At 39.9% G+C, this 25,201-nt stretch overlaps 1 protein-coding gene across 3 annotated transcripts in view; it reads left to right on the forward strand.

Moving 5' to 3' along the window:
* The window catches only part of PRKAG2 (protein kinase AMP-activated non-catalytic subunit gamma 2), a gene marked incomplete at both ends in the record, with an annotated part of 223,964 nt that overhangs the window by 184,650 nt on the left and 14,113 nt on the right, over positions 1–25,201 (forward strand). For all 3 annotated transcript variants that reach the window (XM_080338959.1, XM_080338960.1, XM_080338961.1), the window contains 2 exons: positions 9,351–9,460; positions 24,158–24,239. In XM_080338959.1, the coding sequence (XP_080195085.1) occupies positions 9,351–9,460; positions 24,158–24,239 (192 nt within the window). The remainder of the gene's footprint in view (positions 1–9,350; positions 9,461–24,157; positions 24,240–25,201) is intronic.

Here is a 25,201-nt window from a genome sequence, read left to right on the forward strand (position 1 = left end):
TGACTTACGTTATCTTCTCCTTCATGAACTTGCAGAGTTCAGGAATGGTTGTTTTCAATAAGGGTGACTCCTGTTTACACAAGTAATGACTTGCTGCCTCTGCATCAAGCAACTCCTTGTGACAAGGGGAGAAAACATCTTAATTACGTTAATGATCTAAAGTGACTGAAGAGTTACACAAACTCTAGAGTGAAGACGCACTAAATTGTGTGCAAAAAGGGTGTAGATGCAAGCAATCCTGAATGGTGTGTTGAAAAGTGCCTTAAGTAATTAGAATATATTATAATTATTGAACTGAAATGTTCTAAGATGTGTTATGGTTTCTTATAGCTTGTCGCTATTAGAAATGATTAACCTTTTTCTGAAGACTTGGGCAATGAGATTGTGTGCACTTATTCCTCTATACATTGTTGCTTACCTGTTAATTCACCTATTCTCCTCTCTTACTTTGTGCGCCTTTACATCCTCTTCCTATTTGTAGGATGAATTACAGTTAGCAGGGTAGAGCTTTCTTAAGCTTTCTAATGTTATGTTTGTGTGCTCATGTTTCTTTTTAGAATCCTTCTTAGCATGTTATGTATTCCTGCAGTAATATGTAATTGAATTAATCTTGGATCACTGAAGAAGCTTATGATACTGATCTCTGGAAACACTTCCTATCACTTATTCGTATCAGGGTATCATATCTGTAAACTTACTATGATCTTTCTTTAGCTGCCAGCTTGTGCGTTCCTCTGGATCAGGGTGGGAAATGTTCAATCTGCAACATCCATATCATATAGCCTGTGGCTGCATGAATAATGCTAATGTGTAATTTTTATGTGTGGTCTGCCAGGATATTTTAAAGCTCTTTAGAGCTTCCAGAAAGAGGAAAAAAAAAAACCAAACTTGTTTCTGTCACTACATCCTCTCTTTTTGGTTCTTTGCATTTGAAATCCCTTCAGCTTCTGACAGAATGATCAACTCCTATTGCTGTCATCATATAACTTCCTATGTATTAGACTTTAAACCTGTCTGGGATTTTTTTTCCCTTCTGAAATTGGATGTAGTCCTTTGCTGGCCTTGATTGCCATCTCTGCAAAATAGTTGTGCTGAGCACGTTCAAAAAACTTATTCATTATTTATCTCCTGCCACTTAGAGCGGGAATCCTTGAAACTGTCTCTTCCCACTTTTTTAATCTCTTTTTACCATTCCATCTTATCCCATGACTGATTACACGGGTAGTTATTTTAGTGGGATTTTTTTTTTTTTCTGAGAAGAATTTCCTCTTGAATAAACAAACAGAATTCGAATGATACAGTACAACATCACTTCTTTTTTTTCTGTGCTTGCCGTTCTTAAACTATGTTAGTATTCTTCTCCTCCCAAGTCTGACACTGATTCAGCTTATGGTGTCTTTTTTCTTGTCCACTGTTTTCAGTGTTCTTGGCACTTCAGCAGACAGCTCAGCAGACTGAAAAGTCATGCCCTCTTACTGCATTATTCTATTCCTTGTGCTTCTCTCCCAGTACCTCAGTTCTCATGCTTTTCACAGGATATACCATGTACATTTTAATTAGTCTCTGTATCATTCAAGCCTATCTAGAAATCTAACAAATTAGTCATATTTCTCTTGTAGAAGGCAGGTTGAAATAAAGTAGTTGCTCATGATCACAGCAACACAGTGTACACAGCCTACTAATGGATTCCTTTTCAGAATCTGTTCCTGTCTGTGCCTTAGCAGAGAAATGTTGTTAAAATCCTACCTTAACGTTTGATCCTGGGAATGCTGTTCTTCAAACCCCACTTCTTCATTCAGATTCCCCTGAAATTTCCAGGGGTTGTTGGTGAGCTTGTAGAGACTTCTGAGGAATAGTTTGTGGTTCTTAGTGTTGCTGTTGCTCTTGAAGTGGATTAACTATATCCATTCTGCATGGTTTTTCAGATCTAGTAGAGGTGTTGTGTTTATGACTTCCACCAGCACTTCATCTCCTGCATTGTGAAGGCTGTGGGAGAGCTTATCAAGGATATTAAGGAACTAATTGAGGAAGTTCAGGCTGGGGGCGAACAGAAACTTTATAGCCAGTTTTGGTGACAACTTTCAGATAAAAATGCAAGCAGAAGAACAATTCACAAGGTTAATGACATCTTTTACCTCTTGTGTACTCTGCTAAGCGTTATCTATAACAGGAGGGTAACTCACACTGGCTTATTGAAGTGATTAGTCACCCTGGTGTCTTCTGGCACCGTTTGACATAGCTAAGCTGATCTCATGGCTGGCTGCCGCTCCAAGGATGGTGTCCTTGTGCTGTACAGCTTGTAGTGTAAGGAAAGGGCAGGAATAGTCTCTTTACCACATGGCTAGATATGGGAGCTGATAGACCCAAAACTGATGCTATCAGGAAGCTGATAATTTGTGACAAATTCAACTTTTCCAGCCAACTTGTGGGACAGTTCTATATAAATACAGTAGCAATGTGAGGGAGGGAATGGAACCACAGAGCCAGCATGGAGGGATCAGCTGCTGCTACTGTGCTGTGCTGCTGGGTCTGCTGTGGAGCCGCAGCTTTAGCCCTGGCCTTTGGAAAGGGAGTTATTCTGGATTTGCCAACAAAGAAGTGCTGGCCAAGGATGTGAAAAAATTCTCTTTTAAACTGCAGCTTAAGCCAGATGTACATGAAGAACTCTCCAATTCCCATCTTCACCGTGATGATATATGTTTGTCTAAGTTGTTTTATTTCTATGTCAACAAAAGACTTAATTATTTTACCTGATTAGGTGATATGAGAGAAGACTGTAGAGTGCTTTTGCTGGTGTAACACCTGTTTTAGTACAGTTTAACAGTATAATTATACCAATAAACTTCACCTAACGTACTGCTGTTCGATCAGTTATGTAGTAAACATTGGGATGAAAAATATATTTAGTCTCTAACTGTAACATATTAATTCTCTAATATCTGAAATGTAATATTCAACATGTTACTTTACTTTTTAAAAATAGGAGTGTGACTTGGAGTAACCTAGGGTATAGATATGTATGTGTGCAGTAACTAAAAAAACCAATGCTTTTTCCAGTAACTAGGTTAATTTAGTACTCATGAGAATATCGCAAAAGCACATTTCTACTCTTTCCTCTTAGTTTTATCCACCACCTGAAGCGGCTGAGGGGAGGGGGTTGTGTTAAGAGCACTCGGGCTGAAGAGTCTGGTGTTGGGTGCCGCGAGTGCTCAGTTCTGCTGCTGTTAAGATAACTCTCAGCTTTTAAAACTGCACAGTTTCCCAGACTTACTGTGGTTAAAAATCAGGGAGGATGATGGAGTTATTGTGTATGTATGTGGTTTCTGTCTTCCTTTAAGTTGTTCACCTGGCTAGACAGTTTGCTGAGTGTATTTTTTACATACTGGTATCGTCTGTTTTTTCTCTGCTTTTTAAAGGGCTTTTCAAATTTGGCAGTTAACTTCATAGTAAACTTAGAAATGTCAGTTATGCAAACAGTTCTTTAGGTCCATAAGAAGGGTTCTTTGTGTTCTTCAAATGTTTGAGAATTACTGGAGCTGCCGGATCTCAACCCAACCATGAGGAGCAGGGGTGCTGTAGAGAGCTGCAGTGACATGATTGTGGGTTGTGGTGGAATTAACTCTTTAAAGCAGATGAGATAAAACAGTCTCTGTGGAACCTTATGTCCTCCTTTCAAATGGTCCTGGAACCACAGACTAAACTTGAAATGTGACTGGATTACCAGTACGAAAATACAAGGAGAATAATATAGCTGTAATATAAAATACAATAGGAAAAGTCATGATTTTGTGTTGTGTGCTCCAGGATCTTGTTGGGCCAGCCCAGTATGAATATAACACAGAAATACAGCCTGTAATTTGCAGTAAAAACTTTTGAGGAACCTCTGTAGGTTTTAATGTCGCAGTGTTTGGAAGCTTTTCAGTATGTGTGGACCGTACGCATTGCTGCATGTTCCTGTTCTCCATCTGCAGGCACTTTTTTTTTCCTCCTATTTTCTTTTGGAGGCTTTGAAGTTCTGAGGGGAAAGCTACAGTAGCAAAGCGCCTTGCATGGTGGCAAAGTGTGAGTGGAACTGAGGGTGTCTGTTCCATGGATCTCTGAGGAGTTGGCTTCAGTAATGCTGTGGAAGTTTCCCTTTCATTTATGAGGAGCGGTCAGATGATAGTTTTACCTTAGAGCTCTCTAAATAGACAGTTACACCTGGTATGAAGTCCCACTGTAAACTCTGAGTCAGTATTGCTGAGTAGTTAATTGTAAAAACAACCAACCAACCAAAACCAAACAAAAAAACTGTGTTGTTTTTGTAAATAATGTTTATTGACGGATATAAAAAGCTAAAACGTATATAATACTACAGGGGAGGGTGAAAGGAAAGGATGATTAGTAGATCGAGAGAGGTTCTCATTCCCTTCTACTCTGCCCTGGTGAGACCCCATCTGGAGTATTGTGTCCAGTTCTGGGCCTCTCAGTTCCAGCAGGACAGGGAACTGCTGGAGAGAGTCCAGCGCAGGGCAACAAAGATGCTGAAGGGAGTGGAGCATCTCCTGTGTGAGGAAAGGCTGAGGGAGCTGGGGCTCATTAGTTTGGAGAAGAGGAGACTAAGGGGGGACCTTATTAATGTCTATAAGTATATAAAAGGTGAGTGCCATGAGGATGGAGTCAGGCTCTTCTCAGTGGCAACCAATGATAGGACAAGGGGTAGTGGGATCAAGCTGGAACACAAGAGGTTCCACTTAAATTTGAGAAGAAACTTCTTCTCAGTGAGGGTGACGGAGCACTGGAACAGGCTGCCCAGGGAGGTTGTGGAGTCTCCTTCTCTGCAGACATTCAAAACCCACCTGGACATGTTCCCGTGTGACCTCACCCAGGCGTTCCTGCTCCAGCAGGGGGATTGGACTGGATGATCTGTTGAGGTCACTTCCAATCCCAAACATACTGTGATACTGTGGTCTTAAGTGCATAAAACTGGAGAATACAGTGGCAGAAATACAAATAGATTGATCTTCCATTCTAAAGGATCTCTACCTGTAGGAATAAATAAAATACTGATGCAGAGAGAGGCTTCACTCTGTAAAAGACTGTATGACAAGCCTCTCGACTTCAGATGTTAAACTGCCAGAAAATCTTGTAACCTTTCAGGTGACTTCGCCTTGTGCTCTTACAAAATGCAGAAACCAGCACCAGAGATTCAGATTTTTTTGCCTTCACCTGTGACTTGAGGAGAAGGGGCACACAGGGAGAATGTCCACTCGCAAAATAACTTTCAGATAAATCTTCAAGAAATAAGCTCTCTTGAGTTAACATCTACATGGAAATATACAGTCAGCTACTCTTCTCATCCCCTAATCCTGCTGTAGATTAAGATGCCTCCTGCTGGGAATCTGCTCTGTCTGTGAAGCAACTGCCTTCCAGATCATGAGCTGTAGAAAGCTGAGGCTTGGCTGGAGCCACCATCTGAAGTCTTGATCTGAGATCTGAGCCAAAGTCCAGCAAATGTATTCCACAAAGCTTATCCGCAACTGCCTTTGCCATGCCAGTGCGATTGTAAGCATTAGTGCCGTCCCACCTTCCCGTTCCTTGCAAGAGGTGTTGCAGAAGCAGTATGAGAAAGGCATCTGACGGAGGGAGAAGGAATGTCAAGGGCAGACAGTGCTTAGCACTGTTGCAGCTCCAGTCCAACTTCCAAGGGAGAGGAGGACTTGCTGAGAAATCTGTCATCTGAAATGTTGGGCTGTAGCATGTAGTCCTGTGTAGCCCATCAGTGTGACATAGCTTGCGATATCTTAAGCAGTAAATTACTGTAACTTGGAGTAACTTCTGCAAATGAGGCTTCTTACGCAAATCTAATTTTGGATACCTCAGTCACTTCCTCAAGCAGGAGCCAAGATTTTATGTCACCTCTTGTTCATGTAGTACACCATTGTCATATCAACACCTGAATGTTACTGACTTTATGGTGAAAGAACGGCCAATATATATTCATAGCTCCTTCATATTAGGTGGATGATCTCCTATGCAGATCAGAGATGATATGCAGAGACTGAGTGAGATTTTTAAGTCAAGCTGAAAGGCGTCTGTTCTTGTCTGTCTCAAAGGAGTACTGCTTTGCAGGGACTGCATAAGACTGCAGAAGCTTTATGGTAGCCAGAAAGGATGAGCATTTATCGGAAGAACAAGTAAGACTGGAACTAGAAAACTAGTAGGTAATAAAGTCGAGATATTCTAATGGAGGTTAGGGTGTTTATATTTGATTATTTGTATTTGCAGCACAGTGGAGGTTGGATACAAACAGAAGTAGTACGTTTGTCCTCTGGAAGGTGAGAGGAACTGTAAAGGAGACCTGTGCACGTGTGCTGTACAGGAAAGGTGGGGGTGAGTGCACCCCTGAGATGTGCTAAGCCTTCAGCTTGAGGGACCTTTTCTTTGTGCAGCTGTGTATACATAGTGCACATACAATACCTGTGCAAAGAATTAGGCTGCAACATCTGTTTAGTAATCCCAAGTAGCTGAAGGTCTTAGAAGGTCTTAAATATCCTTTCCAACAGACACTTGATAAAGTCATGTAGGACATTTGAGTTAAATCAGTGCTACTTATGTTTTGCATGTTTAGTTAGTAACTAATAAAGCAGTGCATTATACTTATTTATAGTCTAAGGATTTCCTGTAGAAATAAACCTCAGTTCTAGCTGGACAACTGGATCCTTGTTCAGATACTGCTGGAGTTTCCTAGCTATTCATATGGATGTTAAACAGTGCTCCCAGGTAAATCTCTCATGCTTCTGAATATTTCTAATTGTAACTTTGCAGTATCAGTTTGGGGAGCGGTTGCTTTGTGGTGCCTTCTCCAAGTTGGAAGGCAATGCAGGGTGGGGTAGCACCTCACCAGTACCAGGCACCCTAAGTGGGTGAGGATTGTTGGAGTCCAGTTTAAACTGTGTTTGGAGTGTAAGTGTGTGGTAATGCCTTGCTTGATTAAATCTGGTGACAGGTCCTGCTTCACAGTTACTGCCCTTACTATCGTGATACATTAAATTTGCGTAATTGTTGGTAGGATGGTGAGACTGTATTGACCAATGGTGTGCTCTGCTAAAAGTGTAAATTTTTTTCAACTAAAAATAGTTGGTTGTTTTGCATTTCATGAACTATTCGAGGTGTTCCTATGCTTGTTTCTACCTGTAGCTACTTAATTGTATATAAAATTACATTGTCAAGGCTACAAACAAAATAGGAAGTTCAGATTCAGAATTAGAATAGTAACTTCCCTGGGTACGTATGCTTGTAGTAGTTTCTGGGTACTTGGCGTGAAGGTTTTGCAGAACCTCTTTCAATCAGCGTGGGGAATAGATTTGGTCTGCTGCTGATGCAGAGCTGTTGGAGCATAGTCTAGATATATCCCAATTGCTGCAGCAAGTGAAAGAGGCAGGGGACCCAAACTGGAAGAAATTTGCTTCGTCCTGTTCTGTAGGCTGATTGTTGCAGTTTTTTGTGGTGCTGGGGAAGGACATGCCAGTGCAGTGTCTCTCTAGTGGTTACTGCTTGTGGCAGCAGCCCATCTTATTTTCTGACATTTCAAGTGCTGTTCTCACTGCGTACTGTCCCATGGAAAAAGTTGAGGCGGAGGAAATAAGGATTCCGATGCTGCATAGAGGGACTGCATTTATGGCTGTGGAAGCAACCTTAATTTCCAAAAGATCAGAGTTCTTGTTATTGTCATCTAAATGTTTTTACAATATTGTTCTTAATGCTTTGTGTCTTGTCCCCTCCCTGCTTCTCATTTGTATCTTTAAAAAGTAACAAAAAAACCCCACAAAAAGCCAACTAAAAGACCCCAACAACTTGCTCTCTCGCAGGGTCATTAAATTCATTTTGTACAGGTAGTAGCTGCTTATGCTATTGCAGAAGTTGAAGGATAAGATGGTAAAATATGATGGAGTTAAACAAAGGTTTCTCTGTCCCAAACTAAGCTTTTTAACTACTTCTACACATACCAGTTCCCCTTTGGGATCCTCTCGTAAAGGTTGCTCCTCACCAGCACTTTCCAAGTCTGTCTGCCTAGTCCTTGCTCTGTCAATTCGCTCACGTGGTTTCCTAATGTCTTATCAATTTTTCCTTGTTCATGCTATTTTCACTTCTGATCCTGACCTTTATAGAAACATAAATCCAATACATTATTTTGGTTTTTTTCTTCTGCTTCCTCCCAGTTGGACTCTTTCTTCTGTATTCTGATGGAAGTTCTATTTCACCTTGCTGTGTTTTGGTGGGGAAAGAGTAATGTGAGTTGGAGATGAGACTTGCTTACTGTGTAGAAGAAACTCTGTGTCCTAGAGTAGCCACTTCCAGGGGAGATCCAGGTTGATTCTGTAGAGTTGGACTAAAGAAGCTGTGCTGAGCCACTCTGTGGAAGTGGCAAATAACTTGTCAAGTGCTAGATGATTGATTTTTGAGGTTTTTTAGCTTCCTAATATGAAGTTCTTCACTGATCAGTAGGTATTTCAACTTTTTTTTGGTTGTTGTTTTCTTTTGTCTCCACTCTTCAAGAGTTTAACATATGACCAAGTTTCTGTGCGTTATTACAGGGTATGAAGGGTGCAAATCTGATGGAGGGGTTAACCTTGGCTGAGTTCTAGTACCTGCTGTGAAGAATGGAGGGCCGGAATACTTTAAAAATGCTTTAAAAAAATCTAACATATGTGAGCAGATCTAGAGAATGTATACATTTGCATGTGAATGCTGACAAATGCAAAGTAAATTTAAGTTAACATGGGCTGGATTACACGTCCTTGCTACAGACATGCCACACTAAAACCATTCCAGCCAAGTGGGTCCTGTTTTTATAAATGAAGTGTTGGATTTGTGATGTATGGGAAGTAGCCTGAAGAGAATGGAACTGATGACATAATTTGCCCGCTGCCTCTTTAGAAAATACAAAATTACTGTATGAAAAGAGATGAGAGAAATATTTATTTAAGGAGCTTGAGCTAGTTAAGCCTGACACTGGTTAAGTTTCAAACTGTACATAACTAGAGTTCAGATGCATATTCCAATAGGTTGCTGTTAGAAAAACAAGATTAACAAACAAAAGCAAAAAAAACCAGAAAAATATCTTCAGTATGGAAGTCCTTTCTCATCAAGGAAGAACTATGTTCTCTTTAATTTGAAAGGAAAGATGAGTCTGAAATGCAAAGTGCAAAACTATGACTGTCTGTCCAGATCTGAAAGTGTGAATGTGAGTTTTGCTTTAGGGTTGGCTTTCTGCAGTGGTGTTCAGTTGATTTGGCATGTTTTTTACTACTTTTTTTTTTTTTTAACAAGGTTACTTAAATAAAACAACATAATGTTTTTACTTACAGCACTTGAAGAATCGGAAAGTGACATTTATGTGCGATTCATGAGGTCACACAAGTGTTATGACATTGTTCCAACAAGCTCTAAGCTTGTTGTTTTCGACACTACGCTACAAGTGAGTATTCTCCTTTCAATCTCTTTGCTTGTGGTTCATTTTTTTTTTAATGAGTGTTTCCTGAGTGTTAAATGAAATTTGATCTCTTGAAGAGAAATTCTCCCATTATGCTTTGACTGTACAAAACCATGTTGTTTTATCTGTATCTTTGATGTTGTACTTACAGGAGGAGCTGGGGAAAGACTTTCTAGCAGAACAAAAAGAGAGGACAGAATTTGTTTTGCAGTTGGAATCACTATCTAAAAAAATTTAAGATCAGCCTAAACTTATTGGCTTCTTCATGGCTATCAGAATTTACAGTAAAAAAGTTTTATGTAATTATCTCCATGCAATAGCTAAAGAGTATTCAGGTGTTTTGAGCCTGTTCCTGCTATATTGGTATGACAATTTAGGACTAAAATGAATGGCTTAATTATGCAAATTATTACATTCTCCAGAAAATGTTTTAGTTTCTCATTTTACTTTTCATCAGTAAATCATCTGCTAGACTCTTGGCTCTGTCTGAAGAGTTTGTTTGCCAAAAGAAGGCATTAGCTGCCTGCTATAGAAACAGACTAATCCGTTCTGCAGTGCAGTACAAAGCTGTGGCTTTCTTTTTGTTTCCTGGATTTTGCAAATGGTGTTTTTCGGCTTGCTTTGGGTTTTGTTTATTTCGGTGTGTTTTTGCTTTTCAAGATGCTCCAATTCTAGTTTAACTAAGCCCATTAAGTAATTTTGGTCTCCAGTGTACTGCTCAATTAGATTTCAGCTTTCCACAGCCAGAGGCAACCATGTAATAGATACTTAGTCCCAAAATGTTCACAAAACCATCTTGCATATCAGATAATTATATATAATGCTAGAGTGCTATGATCTGAAAAGTGGAAAACCTACATTGCACAACAAGGCAAAGTAATGGGAGGAATCAAGAGAACTGCACACATATTAGTCTATTGTATAAGGACCAGCATCATCCTTCTTGAGTTCTGGAGTACGAAAAAACCCAGTATTATGTTAAAACCCAAGCAGGGCTGTGGTTAAGACTCTGCCTGTGTGCCGAAGGGCCTCCTGCTGCCAACTGATCTGGCAGCCAAAAAGGCAATGCTGAACGTAACAGTTAGTTACCCATGTCTCATCTCAGATTATTTCCTCTTTTACCCAGAAAGCCAGACTTCTACTGGAAATTTCTTAGCCTTAAGCACCTTGGTGTCAATGGAACAATCACTTTTATTTCCCTAGGGTTCTTCTCTGTGCTTTACTGGCAATGGATTTTGTAGTGAAAAGTCACCTGATCTGTGATTAGAGATGGAAAGGTAGCCTGTAGTTTCAGAGGAAGAGCCTTCAAGCACACAGGCATCAGTCATTCAGGAGTTGAAATGTTCACGTTGTTGATTTTCTTTGTGTATTCCACTTCTTGACTGTTTGCATGCAGTCTTTCAATTGCATCTGCTCTTGCATTTCACCATTCACATGGACTCTGATTATGCAAGACTGTAAGCTCTAATGAAGAGTCTCTGTTACATTGAAATATAATTATAATGAATATTTCACTCTACTGTTTTCCCACATTCCTTTCAGAGATTTCTTTCTCTGTCTCTCAGTTTGCGTCTTTGGGACGTTGGTTGTGTTGACTTTTTCACTATCTCAGCGGGAAAAAGTTCTGCATTTTTTTTCTTTCCTCTGCCCAAAAGAGAGAATAACTGTCAACTCTAAACTAAAGAATCCAGACTCCTTTGACCTGGAAGGTCAAATTTGGCGTGGTAGTTTTTACTGTCACTCTTTCAGCTCTTCTCAAAGACTGTGAGCTTCCTTATGATTCCAGGGGATATTTATTCTCACACTGAGATAATCTGTTGGGAGTTGGTACCTGCAGCTTGTTGGTGTGACCTGCTACCTGTTGAGTTCTCAGCTGTCAGTGGTCACCTGGGACAAAGGCTTGAGCTTGGTCACTGGTGCTGTTGGAAAGATGAACTTTTTTAATTCTGTGAACCAATTAATTTGGGGGCCATTGGGGCAGGTCACCTATTCCTTTTTGATTCTCCAGATCTCTCGATGGATTACATGAAATCATGCCAGATACCAGCTTTCATTACTGGAGTTGTGTTGAGATACTATTAATATAAAGAAGTTAGTCTCATTTCCAGTTTGTGAGCCAGTGTGAGGTAATACTTGGAGAAGCAGAGTGTGAGTGAATAAACCTTGTGAATTTTCACTGGGTAACTTAATGGTAATGAAAAAACTTTCACCAATGTTCCACCAAAATCCCTGTCTTATTTGAGATCCCTGATGATGGTCGTGGATTTCAACTCAAGAATAACAAGGCAAGGCTTGGTCTAGGATCGTGGGGTCATATTCTCAGTCTGCTTCTCCAGGTATTTGAAAGCACTGGTGGTAGAAGGAAGTCTAGTTATCCATTTGGACTCTATCTAGTATATGACAAATGTGAACCAGACCTTGAACCTGGATTACTGGTGAGGAGCTTTCTTCCAGCAAACTGCATTTTTTGGACTTTACACCATTACGTTTAATCCCAGTTGCAATTACTCTTAATTTATAAAGTCATAATATTATATTAAAGTAGTAGTCCTCTTCCTGCATTGACACTGTCTTCCAACTTTGCAGATTTTGCAAAGCTATTAAATTACACAGCAATTAAGAAAATATTAAATTACAAGCTAATTAAGAAAATATTAAACAGGTTGATCTGAATGTTTATCCTGGGCTACGCTGCTAGGGGTTCTTCTAAATACTTCAGTGTTTTCCTTTGTAGTTCTTTACCTAGCACTTTGTAGTCATGTTCCACCTTCAGCATCTTCAAAACACCTTCTAGTTCCTCAGCTTGAGCCCTGTGGCTGGTGCACATACATGTGTCTGTAATATAAAAATATAATAGGTTGTTTTGGTTTTTTTTAAGAACAGCTAGGTGGTGGAAGATGGTGGAGAATGTACCTAATAAGGGTGATCAAACAACAACTTCTAGAACGTTCTTTGTGTTTTTATTTATATATATATATAAAAATATATATATATATAACCTATTTTCCAGTACGTTATGACTTTGTGACAGTTATTATTTCAAATGTGTAGTATGCAGCTTCGAAACATTGAGTGTCCATGAATTTTCTCAAACTGAGAGGATTTTTCTCATATTGTCTTTCCCAGATCTGTTTCACCCCTGCCTAAATCAGTGCTTCTCCTTATTTAAAACTCAGCCAAACAAAAAAGCCTGGTGCCTTTTAAAAATTGTCCAAATACTTGAACTTAGGTTTTTAATAGCGCTAGAGGTAAATCAGAATATGTGAGAGCTCACTTTTTGCCCCTCTTAGTGAAAACAAGTAGCAATCAATAGAAGAAGAAGAAAAAATGGAGCTGTGTTGTATACTTGTGGCATCCTTTGAAAAACCCTGCTGTTGAATTTTTTTATTTGACTGTAGTATCCCATCTCCCTCTACTGGCCAGCAAGCACAGCACATGGCATGTTTCTACCCTAGAAAATGATTCGTGAGATACTGTGGAAAGTATTCTAAAACTGTTGTTAGCTGTGGGAAAACTGGAGACGTTAGTTTGTATAGTGTGGCACAACTCATAGCACTGAAGCAACATCTATTAATAAAAGTAAATGTTTAGTCTCAATGTCTTTGAGGGATTGAGTGTAAAGATTTGTAAGGAATCTCGTTTTAACCCTGAATAAGACAAGAGATGGTAAGGTGTCATTACACTGGCAACAGAAATGTAGCCTTCAATAGCTGTAATAGTAAGTAACAAAGAGCAGGAATAGGCTGATGGTCTCTTTGGTCCTGTTTGTTTGTGGGTTGTAAGGCATGGGGCCTCTCAGTTCCAGCAGCCACCAAACTGTCCAGAATACAGCTGTGGGGCTGGTATCTGCATTGGGCAAGTGTGGAAGCAGTGGTGTGTCTACTGCACCTCTGTTGGGCATTGGATCGTCTGGGAAGGGCGAAGCGTGCTGTGCTTCAGCTGGAGAACATATCACTTGGCACAGACCTGAGCAACATCTATACAAAATAAATAAATGTTCTGAGCCAAGGTCTGTTACCTGCCTGAGGCCAACTGGCACAGTTCAGTTTGCCTTAGTAAAACTTAGCTTGTATTTCCCCCAAAACAGAGTATTTGCATCTAGTCTGCCTACTGAAAAGGTTCCTGGTCTGTATAGAACCCTGAGAAGTGGCAGATGCTGTCTGGGAGAGCTCTAGCTGGCACAGTTCTCTTGATTTAGACCAACAGCAGAGTGTTCTTTCACCCTTTTAGTTTACTAATACAGAAGTAACCTGTAAGTATTTGCACCTCAAAGATATACAGAATCATATTGAGCTCTACTTCGGGGCTGTGGTTTTCCCCTGCCTGTGACCCGTGAATGCTCCTTGTTTGTGATGAGCTCCAGCCTTTTGCTTTTCCCAGAGAAGATGCTATCTTCACTTGACGCACATTAAATCAACTTTTAAAAATCTAATCTGACCAGGAAGGGAGTCAAGAGCCAATTAGATGTTAATGAGCTGTCCTGTGAAGTTTGGAAACTTGACTCTGTGGATGGTGGGGAAATAGGCAAGTTGCAACAGAGCGCAGCTCACAGTGGATAAACTGTCTAATTTCTTGCACATCTCCCAAGATGCAAACGATAGGAGAACAAACACTTCTCAGCCCTTCGAGGGGGTCAGGAGGGTTGTCCCCTGAGGGGTGACTCTGTAATGAGCATTCGCATATTGTTCTTCTCCTAATTATTCAATAAATGGATCTGGATTATCATCTTTATAACAGACTCCAGAAAACCACTGAGCTGAATGCAGATTTACTGGTTACCAGCTTGTGTCTTCAGCACAGCGTTGGAGTGATCTGCAAGTGGTAATGCATTTAGTGATCTGGGGAAATACAGTGACAGCCAGATCTTACTTCCAGTGTGTTAAACTTGTATCAGGTATATACAGGGACACAGTAATCTGATCTTTTCCTTTGAAACTGGTGCTAATGCTTTGAAGGACAACAGGAATTTTAGTAATTCTTTTATTAACTTCATATGTCAACAAAATACAGCAATTTATTCACATTCTATCAGTCAGATCACTTGTCTCGACTAATACTAATGTCATCTACTAATGTGATTTCACTGTTCTTCTTTATTACTGCACATGTTGAACTGTGATCTTTTCTTCCAAGAAAAGACTGTGAACCTTTTCTTTCATTTCCCCCCTCCATCCTGAACTCTATTTGATATTTTTTCTTCTAAAAGGAATGGCTCTTACCTGACTTCCAACAGTCTCTGTAGTTTAGCTCTATAAGCTTACTTAAGGCCGGATTTCTGTCTGGCCTTCAAGCAAATTTATTACTTAATTTGTTTTGACTTTGCCCAGTCTACATAAAGATGAGAAGGATGAGCTTATTTTGCAGTGCAGAGCAATTAACCCTCCAAAAGGAATGTAGAAGGTCAGTGTAGGACAGGGACTTCCCTGCTCCACATCAAGCACCAATCTGCAGTCCCAGAAATGCGATGTTAGCAAATGTAGTGACTGTGTCTTGTCAAATTCGTATAAGCTCTGTCTAACCTCTGGCTAAATTATAGTCTTACCTGTTAAAAGCAGATTTATGTTTTAATACTAAAACATATGTAGCTTTTGCTCACCATGACCTTGAAGCTGCCTTTGAAGTGTTTGTCCTGTACTTCTTCATAAACTAATAAAAATCTTGTTTATGTGGAAACAGTCATCAAAATCAGCTTTCAGAATCCTCAAGACTCTTTTGTATCCTGAAGAAACCTTTCACATTTGCGTGACTTGAAGGCCAGATTATTTAACCTTTCTGTTTAATGAAATTATCTAAATTGGTAACGGACCAGATGTCACTGTCACTAATGCAGACTTTTGTCAGTAACTCACATGCTAGTAACAGCTCAAATACTTTTTTTCCTACCGCATAGCTAGAAGAATATTTGGAGCAATCTTCTGGAAACATTTGTAGTGGTTTAACAAGCTGGAAGTAAATGTAACTTCTGCAGAACATGCAATGGATTCCACATTAGAAGAGTGGAAGATGATTTGTGTTTCTCCTCCTTGTCCTGACTCTATTCAGTAAATGGATTTATTATTCTTGTTCCCTCCAGGTCATTCTTGACTGGGGTGTTGCCTCTCTCCAAGGTTATAAGATAGACCAGGCTTCCAGGAAGAATGCTCTGGAATTTTTTGCTTCCAGAAACACGCAGCAGAATCTGGGTCTGCTGTCACAACAGAGTTCTCACAGCTTTACAAAAGGATCCACTGTCTGTTCCTTAATTGGCTTTGAGGTTTTTCCTCTTCAAAGTCATTAAATTTAAACTAATATACCGTCTGCATTTCTGAGGAGTGTGAACACCCCCACTTACCTATCCATCCCACAGAACTGTAAGAAAATATTGTAATTTAGCTTCTAACTGGCATGTGGGCTGAGGCAGTTGAGCAGGCCACATAAAAGCTCCCTTCATTGAGATCAGGTTGGAATCAGTAGCATAATATGGGAAGACTCTTGTGTAGTTTTTCATTTTTAGAGCTATTCCTGTTGCTTGTACACAAGCAGCATAGGAGCTTAATTCCTGCAGCCCTCAAAACCAATAGGAAACATTAATTTCTGGATCTTGGAGGAAGATAATGAGTTTGTTGCACCAATTAAGCAGAAAAAGTTTGGTCTACATCGGGTGTAGAAGGTATTTGTGCTTGGCTGAGTGAAAGTCATGCATCATTCTTCATGTCTTCCCTACCTCACCACCACTTCTTCTGATAAGGTCTTAACCTATGAAAGAATTTCCATACCCTTCCCAATGCAACTGTTCCCAGTGGCTCTGCCTATGGCAGTCACCTAATGTCTTACTCTTAGCGCATTGTGGCATGAGATCAAGCAGCAGAAACTCTGGCTTGAAGTGATTTTTTTAAAATATTATTATTTTTCTCAGAGAAGAGAGCTGTGCTTTTTTTTTTTTTTCTGACTAGAATGCTTAGGCTCAACTCAAACAGCAGGTGGAACTAAGTGTCAGCAGAGCACCTTATTGAAATGGAATAACAGTTGACTGTAATACTGGACCAGCTGCTATCTAGAAGAACTGGTTACATCAGTAGGTGTGATGTTAGGGGGAGAAGGAGGGCCCTTAACAGCCGGCTGCAATATGGACATAAAGTATCAATGAAGGTCTCAGTTTGGTGTTCTCTGTTGAATTGGGATGTTTCCATGTGGATGTGGTGCGGGGAAGATTTCTGCACATGGACGTAGTACCTGCTCTCTGGGGAGAAATCTAGAACATGTGCCTGATTTCAGGACAAGACACAACCTGTTATTTCTGGGGTTTGGCTTGGGTCTGAAGGGTATTACTCCATCAATACTTACATTTTACTAAACACCCTATGGCCATTAGTAGCACATCATCCACCAGGAGTTCCTTTTCTACCTCCTGTGAAGGGAGAACTGTTTAATGTAAGCTTTCCAAAATTCAGCATGAACTAGAGGAGCTGCTTGTGGATGTTTGATTGGGGTTTTTCAGATGTGAAAGCGAATGTAGCCTCTCAGGTCATAACAGGTTTGTTCAATTTTTCTCTGCTTTACTTGAAGGTGTGATAACGTAAAGGAGGAAATTCTTCTCTTCAACACTTACTTGGCCCTCGCCCTAGGCAAAAGTCTTTATGGTTGAGTCCTTAAGTAGTCTTTTTTTTAAAGGTATAGACCTTCAAGGAGGAAATGTTTCTACCAAATTCATAGACCAAAGAAGAAAGTAATTGGAAAATAAATTTGAATGCAACAGTCATCATGCCGAGATGGTTGGTTGTAGTCCTGCATACTGGTTCAGTCCCTCCAGACAAGCCAATTTATAAAAACACTGAACTCTATATATGCACTACAAAAGAGGATTTTAACTTTTCAGAATAGCTCCTTTATAGTACCTGGAGTTCTCTGTAACTTAAAAAGATGTCTGGATTGGGCATTACAGCTTTATTTGAAGAAAAAAAAATGGACATGCAAGTTGATGTTTAATATCCTTGCCAGTGTTTTGTTGGCCACTTTTTGGAAAACAAGGACAAAACAATTAGTGAACCCTTGAAAAAGAGAGCAATTCCTGTGGGATCTTTACCTGTTTCTTGATAGTAGGCGTCATCCCTAGATGACAAGTTAGGAGAGATGTTTTTCAGTTTCCTCTTGACCTCTTGGAAAGCTGATGTAGGGACTCGGGAAAATTGGTCCACCTCCCTGAATTCCTTTGCTTCAGATCCTGCATTTGGGAAGAATTACCTTCTCCTCAGTTGGAGGTGTTTAAACGTCATTGCCATCTGTGTGTGAATTGTTTCAAAGCACAAGTGCCTGATGTATTAGGAGAATATTTAGCTTGTACTGCTTTTGCGTTATCAAGGCATTGATCATGCTGGAGTCCTTGATTCCAGATCAGTTCACAAAAATTTTGGGACCATAAAGATAAATCCTTTGAAGATGATGCTGACAGTGTGGAAGAAGAGGGTTAGCCAAAGAGCTCTCTGTGGCAAAGTTGTATTTTCAACTTAGTATTGTGTTATTGCTGTGTTCCCGAATACTGTACCCCAAGTCACTGTGGAGGTGAACACTGGGTGGTGAGCCTTCAGTGGACTGTATTGCATTACCTGGGATTTGAAGACTTGCAGGAGAAGTTGGGAGTGAATAAAGGAGAAAAACCCAGTGTGAGCACCTCCAGTCGTGGTTAAAGAGTGTTTTTCAGATAAGGAAGGTTTATAACTCACTGGGTGTGAGTGAGCTTGCACCCTATTTGACACTGTGTTAGTCTGACTCCAGTAGTTACCTTGTTTTGTTGCTTTGCTAGCTGTGTTGCCAAACAGGTACATAAAACCAGGGACTAATTCCTTCTACAAGATCTGCCTTACAGCCTCTGATACAGAAACAGCACTACCCAAAATCCTAGCAATGTGAGGGGTAGCAGGGGAAACTCTTTATAAACCTGTCTTACTGCAGGTGGATCATCTGGCTTTGCCTCTCATGTACAATAATTTGGACCCTTCATTATTTCCTTTTTTTTTCCTCTCTTAGAGATCTGCCAAGTTTTGGGCAGCCAGAGAACTTGCCCTGCTACTCAAAGAAATATAGTCCTGTTTATGTTGGGCTGGAAACTATTGCCCTATTCCTCACATTTTCACATCAAAAGCGTTTGAGAGTCACTCAGCTCATAAACACATTTAGACCAAGGCAGTAAAGTGTAGGTTGCCCAGTTTTTGTGCAGTACAAAGGTCACAGTAGAGGTTTGATGGTTTTCCTGTTACAACAGAGACCGGCTGTACTGCTCTTGGTCTCCTTGCTGGCTAAGAACTATTGAATTTCAAGTGTTTAGCCTCTAAAAAGTCTCAAGGTGACTTTTTCTTGTGCCTTATTACTCTAATGGTGAGAATAAAGACTGTATTCTAGAATGACTTTGTCATTTTTATGTATCTTATGAATATATATATATATGCTGTTATCCCTTGAAAATGGAAGACTTTTTCCCCTTTGTAAGGGACCCATTGAGAAGGCTCCCTGTGCTTTGCTCTTTTGTACTTAGAGCATGTAAGCATATGGGTATATGAGTTTAACCTTCTATAGTACTTCTTCAGCTGTTCCTATCCAATTTACTAAGACTGAATGCCGCCTTCTTGCGAATTTCTTTCAACTACATATGAAACTTTGTATTTTGTTATGCTAGGAAGGGTTATTGTTCTCAGTGACTGCCTGAAAGGTTTGGTTTTGATACTGTTGTCCACATGGGAATTCTCTGAGGTCTGCATTCTCTCTAAGTTTTGTAGCCCTTAAACATCATCCTGAGAAAAGACTAGGAGGTTGTGAACTTGTCCAGTGAAAATGACAATGAACTTATTCAGTGAAAAAGACGATGAGTGTTCTAGCTCTTGTTTGAGCATCCATCAGGACCTGGAGATGATAAAAGTCTCACTGATCAGGTGTGTCTGATGCTGCTTGTATGTGAGCTCCGTGCCAAAAAATAAAAGCAGGAGCTTCTTCCTTTCTATTCTGATCTGATAGAATAGATATTTCTTGGGGTTACATGAGGGGCTTTAGAGGCAAGTAAAGGTAGTGGTTCCGTGTTGCTTTATACAGGGAAAGATGAGTCAAGAGAGGTACACATCTATTATCTTGCCCTTGGATGGCAGCCATACTAAAAGCGTTCTGGCAGATCTTTTAACACTGTCCAGGCTACTAGTCTCTTGCATCATCTTCTTGCTTGGCACTGGCAGTTCTATAGATGTTCCATAACTATGTTTCTTCCTTCTGTTACCTTCCAGCTTTTCCAAGTTAACTTTGGCATTGAGACGATGGTGCTGAGCTGTGTCTTTCAGCACAGGAGAGTTCTCTGCTCCGCTCAGGACTGACCCTTTGTACCAGGAGCTGTGATTGCAACAGCCACCGTCACCCTCCTTACCTTCTGGGACAGTCCTGAAGCCAAGTTTGAAATCCACTGGTCGCTTATTCACGTAATGAAAATTTTCATAACACAGTGTTAGGCAAAACAAGGTGAAAGTATTTGCGTGTACACACGCTGAATTTTCTGAAACAAGCTTGTCCTCAGTTTTACTTTCAGCTGTTTCTCATTCACAGATGTGTACTTGAGATGGCATTTCCACAAGACCTTGTGAGATTACTGCTCTGGTGGATCAGAATGAGGAGTGTCCCCTGTAGTATTTCCTGTCAGGAAAAAAAAATCCTGTAGTTCTGTCTATTGTTACTATTTCTGGTGTTGCTGCTTGGTGGTCAAGCCATTTTGGAGCTCACTAACCCCATAAGGGACAAGGTTTTCCAAATATCGGACAACCTGCAAAACAAGACTTCTTATGTATTGGTCTAATGGAATCTTTCTTGGTAATGACTGTTATATCGGAAGAGGCTACATCTTCATTAAGACTTGGAAATATTTGGGTGGTCTGCAGAAATGGTGATCTCCAGAAGCCCTGTCTAACCTAAATTAGTCTGCTCTTCTATTCAGTGTATTCACAGTCAGTGTAATGAGTTTCTGTAGTAAGAAAAGCTTGTTCCTGTTGTGCTCATTGCAGCTGTTGGTGAGGTGATCTGTAATACATGTAGGATTTTACTTGCTATGTACCTTTGCTATAAAATGACCCTTCTACTCAAGGAGCAGAAGATCAGAGAAGACAAGTAGTCACAAAAAGTAGGATTCCTCATCTAATTGTAAATATCTAAACACCTTAGAGTCAGTGAGGGGGGGAAATGGCATCTATGGGATGCAGCTGAACCTCTGACACTGCTGAGTCGCACCACAAATGACTGTTTCCCAGAGTTGCCTATAGAGAGACGTGGTGAATATGCAAGGTCAACATATATGTCAGAACAACCTCTAAATTTGGGCACATTGTGTTTGTTAAGACCACGACATGGTTAATAAGAGTAAAAGTGCTTTGTTTAAAGACTGTACGTGGTGTTGAATGGCAATAATCTGTGGGCTCTGGCTGAAGATCAATGATTTTATGAGGGTCAGGCCAGTCCAGCATTCAAGATCAGAGAAAGATCAACGCTGGTGGGGTCAAGAATTAAAAGCACTGTTGGAGGCCCAAAGATGGGACATGGTAGAAATCTTCAAAGGCTACCAACTATGTATAATAGGAAAGGAAGGTCCTTGTGGGTATTTTCTGCATGAACATCGCCAAAACATCTAAATGTGCTGGATGGAAGCCCAGCTCCACACCCCGGTGCTTTGGCTGCCCACCAAGCAGTACTTGGGGCCACTGGAACTGGTAAACCACAGAAACTAAAGGAAAGCGTGAGGGGATGAGTGTGTGCTTGTGCTTGCAAGCAGTTTTAGCAAATAAGAATGAAGTTGTTGGGTTTTTTCCTTGTAATTACCTTACATAAATAAGAGACAAGTATTAACATTAAGAACTTACGGCATTGTTATTTTATTTAAAAAGTAACTGTGTGACACTTTCTACTATAAAAACTGAAGAAAACAATGGAAATGTCACTTAAGCTGTGGTCTAGGAGGACAGCCCAGAGGGATGAGTTTAAGTATTTCTTTACTAAATTTTAGTGAATTATTATGTCAAATGTTTAGTATCCTAATACCCAAGCAGAACACATCATATTTTATGAAGGATTTAAGTCTGAGCTATCTCAGTGGCTGTATCTCAGTTTTACCAAAATGTGTCTTTTAAAGCTAGACAAGGTGCCATCTAGCAGGAGATTCTTGAGATTATCGGAGACAAATAACCTGCAAATAAAACAAACAGAATTGAGGCAAGAACCGATTCTTTGAGGAAACATTATATTCCTTCTAGATTGTCTACAAGTTGAGCTTCTTGCCTAGTCTATCTTTTGGAGTTGTCTTTCTTGAAGTATCATTTCTGAATCTAAAATAACACCTTGATTTTTACCATCTCGCCTATCTGAATGTTGTGCTGGGCGGTGTTCTTTGCTGCTACTCTCTCTGAGAAGGCAGCAGTAGCAAGAGTGTGGAGGTTGACTGAAGTCTTGGAGTTGACTCCCCACATCTTTTCTAATGTGGACACGCTGTTTTTCCAGGTTATCACTGACAGAGTTTGTAAATTTTCTTGTGGAGTTTTGTTGCATGGTTACTGTCTGGACAAAAGCTCTTCTCCCTCATTTTAATCATTAGCTGTTACCTTATTGCTCTGATACCACTTCTTGTGGAAGACTTGGGACATAGGTTGACGGTGACTCTTACCTCATGTGATAGCTGTTCTTACAGAAAGGTATCAAAGCTGAAGGTTCTCAGTTGGAGGCAGTTTGAGTGGTTTTCCCCTGCTGAAGAATCATCAGAACTTACTTTGCCCCAAGGTGGAATGAGTCTGTGTGAACTCACTTCTGCCTCTTCTCTGCTCCCCAAAGAGCTTGCTGCTGCTTTCACCGCATTAACTGCAAGTGTGATGCTGTGATGGCGGAACACTTCATGTGTCTGCCTGGAGGGTTTCTGTGTGGTTTCAGTCTTAGTTAAGAGTTAATATGCTCCTGGGGTGGATTTGGTGATGTTTGCTTTACCTGACTCCTACCTGTGTCAGTGAAGTGGATGACTACCTCTGAGACGTTTCTTATTTAGCCATTTTCTAGATAAATACAATGTGGTCTGTATCTTACGGTCTTACTTATAGTCTTGAGTACCTTGTTCTCCATGTGGCTTCTTCAGTTTTCATCCAGTTTAGGGTTGGTGGTTGTTATGCACATCATTATTCCTGTTTGTTGATGATATAGCAGAAGCATCTGTGAAGTCAGGAGAACTGTCATCGCTGAGGTCAGGAGAGCAGATTAGTTCCTCCGGTCAGAGAGAAGCAGTCGGGCTGCACAAAGGTCACAAGAAATACAAAATATTTTCAAAAGTCTAATCTTAAAGACTGGAGTTCATGCACAATAGGATAACACCAGTATTTGAAACATTTGACTGCAAATGACTGAAGTGTAGACAGAGGTGATGTGTTCTGGTACGGAGTAGAAGTCTTACCAACTTTTAGAAATTTAAACTGCTGCACTATAACACTAAGTCCAGTCTAAATGGAGGTTCTGTCAAATATCATAGGACACTCACTATCATGTGGATGGACTTGCAAACTTTTCCAAGAAGGATGTAGCTAACAATGGCAGACTAGTTTTTTTTTCCTACCTACGTATTTTTTCTGCCCTTTTTTTGGCTGCTGATTCCCCTGACTGTGAAGCCTTTTATTCCTGATTCTGTGGAGAGGAGCCGCTTGGCATTTAACTTAAAGTAGACACTTGAGATACCGCTGTGTAATCACGGTCTGTTCAGATTGCAGTCATCAAGCAACTGCAATCATGTTATTTGGACCAAGGAGCAATTTCACGGATGCAGAGATATAGATTGGCCATGTCCTAGTTTTGTGCCAGGACAAGAACCATCATTTCTGTATCACGTTTTCCATGTAAAGACTATTTAGGAGTGTGGGCAGGACAGGGACGATAACATGTTCAAACATATCATCAAGAGATCAGACTTTGAGGAGCAGCAGAACCTGACTGTGCTTCAGGCTTCAAAGAACTCGTGTTCACAGGGAAGTTTTTATTTTCTTTCGAGAATAACATTATAACCTTATAACCTCTGATTCAGAAATTGGGGAGGGTTAATTAATTAAACGAAAGGATTTGGTTATGTTTCTTGAGCGGCAAAACAGGCTAGGTAGTCCTTTTAACTTTCAGTCATGTTTAAAATAATCAAACAATCCCTTTTAATTTGTAGAAATTTTGAGTCTAAAAGTTGAAGAGGAAATGAAACTTCTATTGTTTCAGTCTCTTCTATGCAGTTGTTGATATAGTGAACATTAACTGGAATATAGTACAGTCTTCAAATGTTGAGCTATATCTGTAAACTGTGCACTTGTGATAATTATGTTAACTACAGATTTATTTAAAAAAGTCATCTTTTTGGAGGATACAACTTTTTATGGATGATAGCAAACAGGAATAAATTTGGGGTTAGTGAGCGTACCTTTTCAGCTTACGTGTTCATCAGAGGCTTTCACATAGAATATTCACCTAACAAAAAAAACAGATCTGGTTTTGCTACGCTTTTTACCATTTTAGAACTAAAGGGCTTAAAGTTTTGAATTGTTATGTGTAGTTTTTGTGCCATTTTGAACATCAGCTACCAGTTTATACTGCGTTTTTGTCTAGTAACTGGGGAAACCTGTTGGTGTTTTGTATGCTCAATGAAGAGCAAAGATGAGTGGTTCATTCTTCTTGCAGGTAAAGAAAGCCTTTTTTGCCTTGGTGGCAAATGGTGTGAGAGCAGCTCCACTGTGGGAGAGCAAAAAACAGAGTTTTGTAGGTAAGTGGTTCTAACATGGCTCATTACCTGAATTTCCAGAGTGCTTTACTGGTGCAGAAAGTGGTCTAGAGGTGCACTGGCAAAAAAGGTTTATTTTTTCCTTCTGGTGAGGAATGAGATGTTGCTGATTTTCATAGCATCACTGTACTTTGAGAACCGTGATGGTTCTTGTAGGTCCTGGGCTTCTGAAATTCCATCTCCAATATGTGCGTTTCACTGTGTATTTAAAAATAAAGGTAATGATCACCAAAAGGAAATTTGAACATAGGTACTAGAAAAAGAATTTAATGTTACAGGATCCTAATTTACATGCGATACGAGCATGTCTTCCTCTGCATGTTCTCAGTGTGGTGCACTGAGAAATCCTTAAATACCAGAACGAATGTTGAATGCTACAGAAATTACCCCTATTGGGAGAAAAGCCTTAGATCTGTGTATTGCTTTTAAAAAAACTATGTCATTAATTGCCACAACAATAATGTTCTAAGACTAGATCTCTGCGGTTAGAAAACAGGGTGATAATGCCACTTATAAATATGATATGTAATTGTTGTGACCTGGAATAGGCAGTGAGGATTCCTGAAAATGAATGGTAGATGCTTTTTGAAGTATTTCTTAAAATAGTTTAAATCCAAGGGGGGAAAAACAGTAGTTCTATGCAGTATATCATAGGAATGCTCTCTTATATTTATTTTCATTTTCTGTCTATAAGCTCTAGTAATTTAAGGCTGACCTGTGGATTAATTTTTCCCTTCCCCATTTCTTAGTTTCTTCAGTTTAGATGTAAGAGTAGTAAACAGTGGAGCAATTACATCTTCTCACATTTAGAACTTGAAAGCTCAAAAAAGATTAATATTTTCAGGTAACTAAACTAATAATATTATATTACATAGTTTGGTATTAGTGGTTGAAATGTATAAACTATGGATGTAGTAGCTCTTCTTTTAAAAGTCACATTTCAA

This window comes from Nesoenas mayeri (genome assembly GCF_963082525.1).
Source record: "Nesoenas mayeri genome assembly, chromosome: 2".
NCBI classification, from domain to species: Eukaryota; Metazoa; Chordata; class Aves; order Columbiformes; family Columbidae; genus Nesoenas; species Nesoenas mayeri.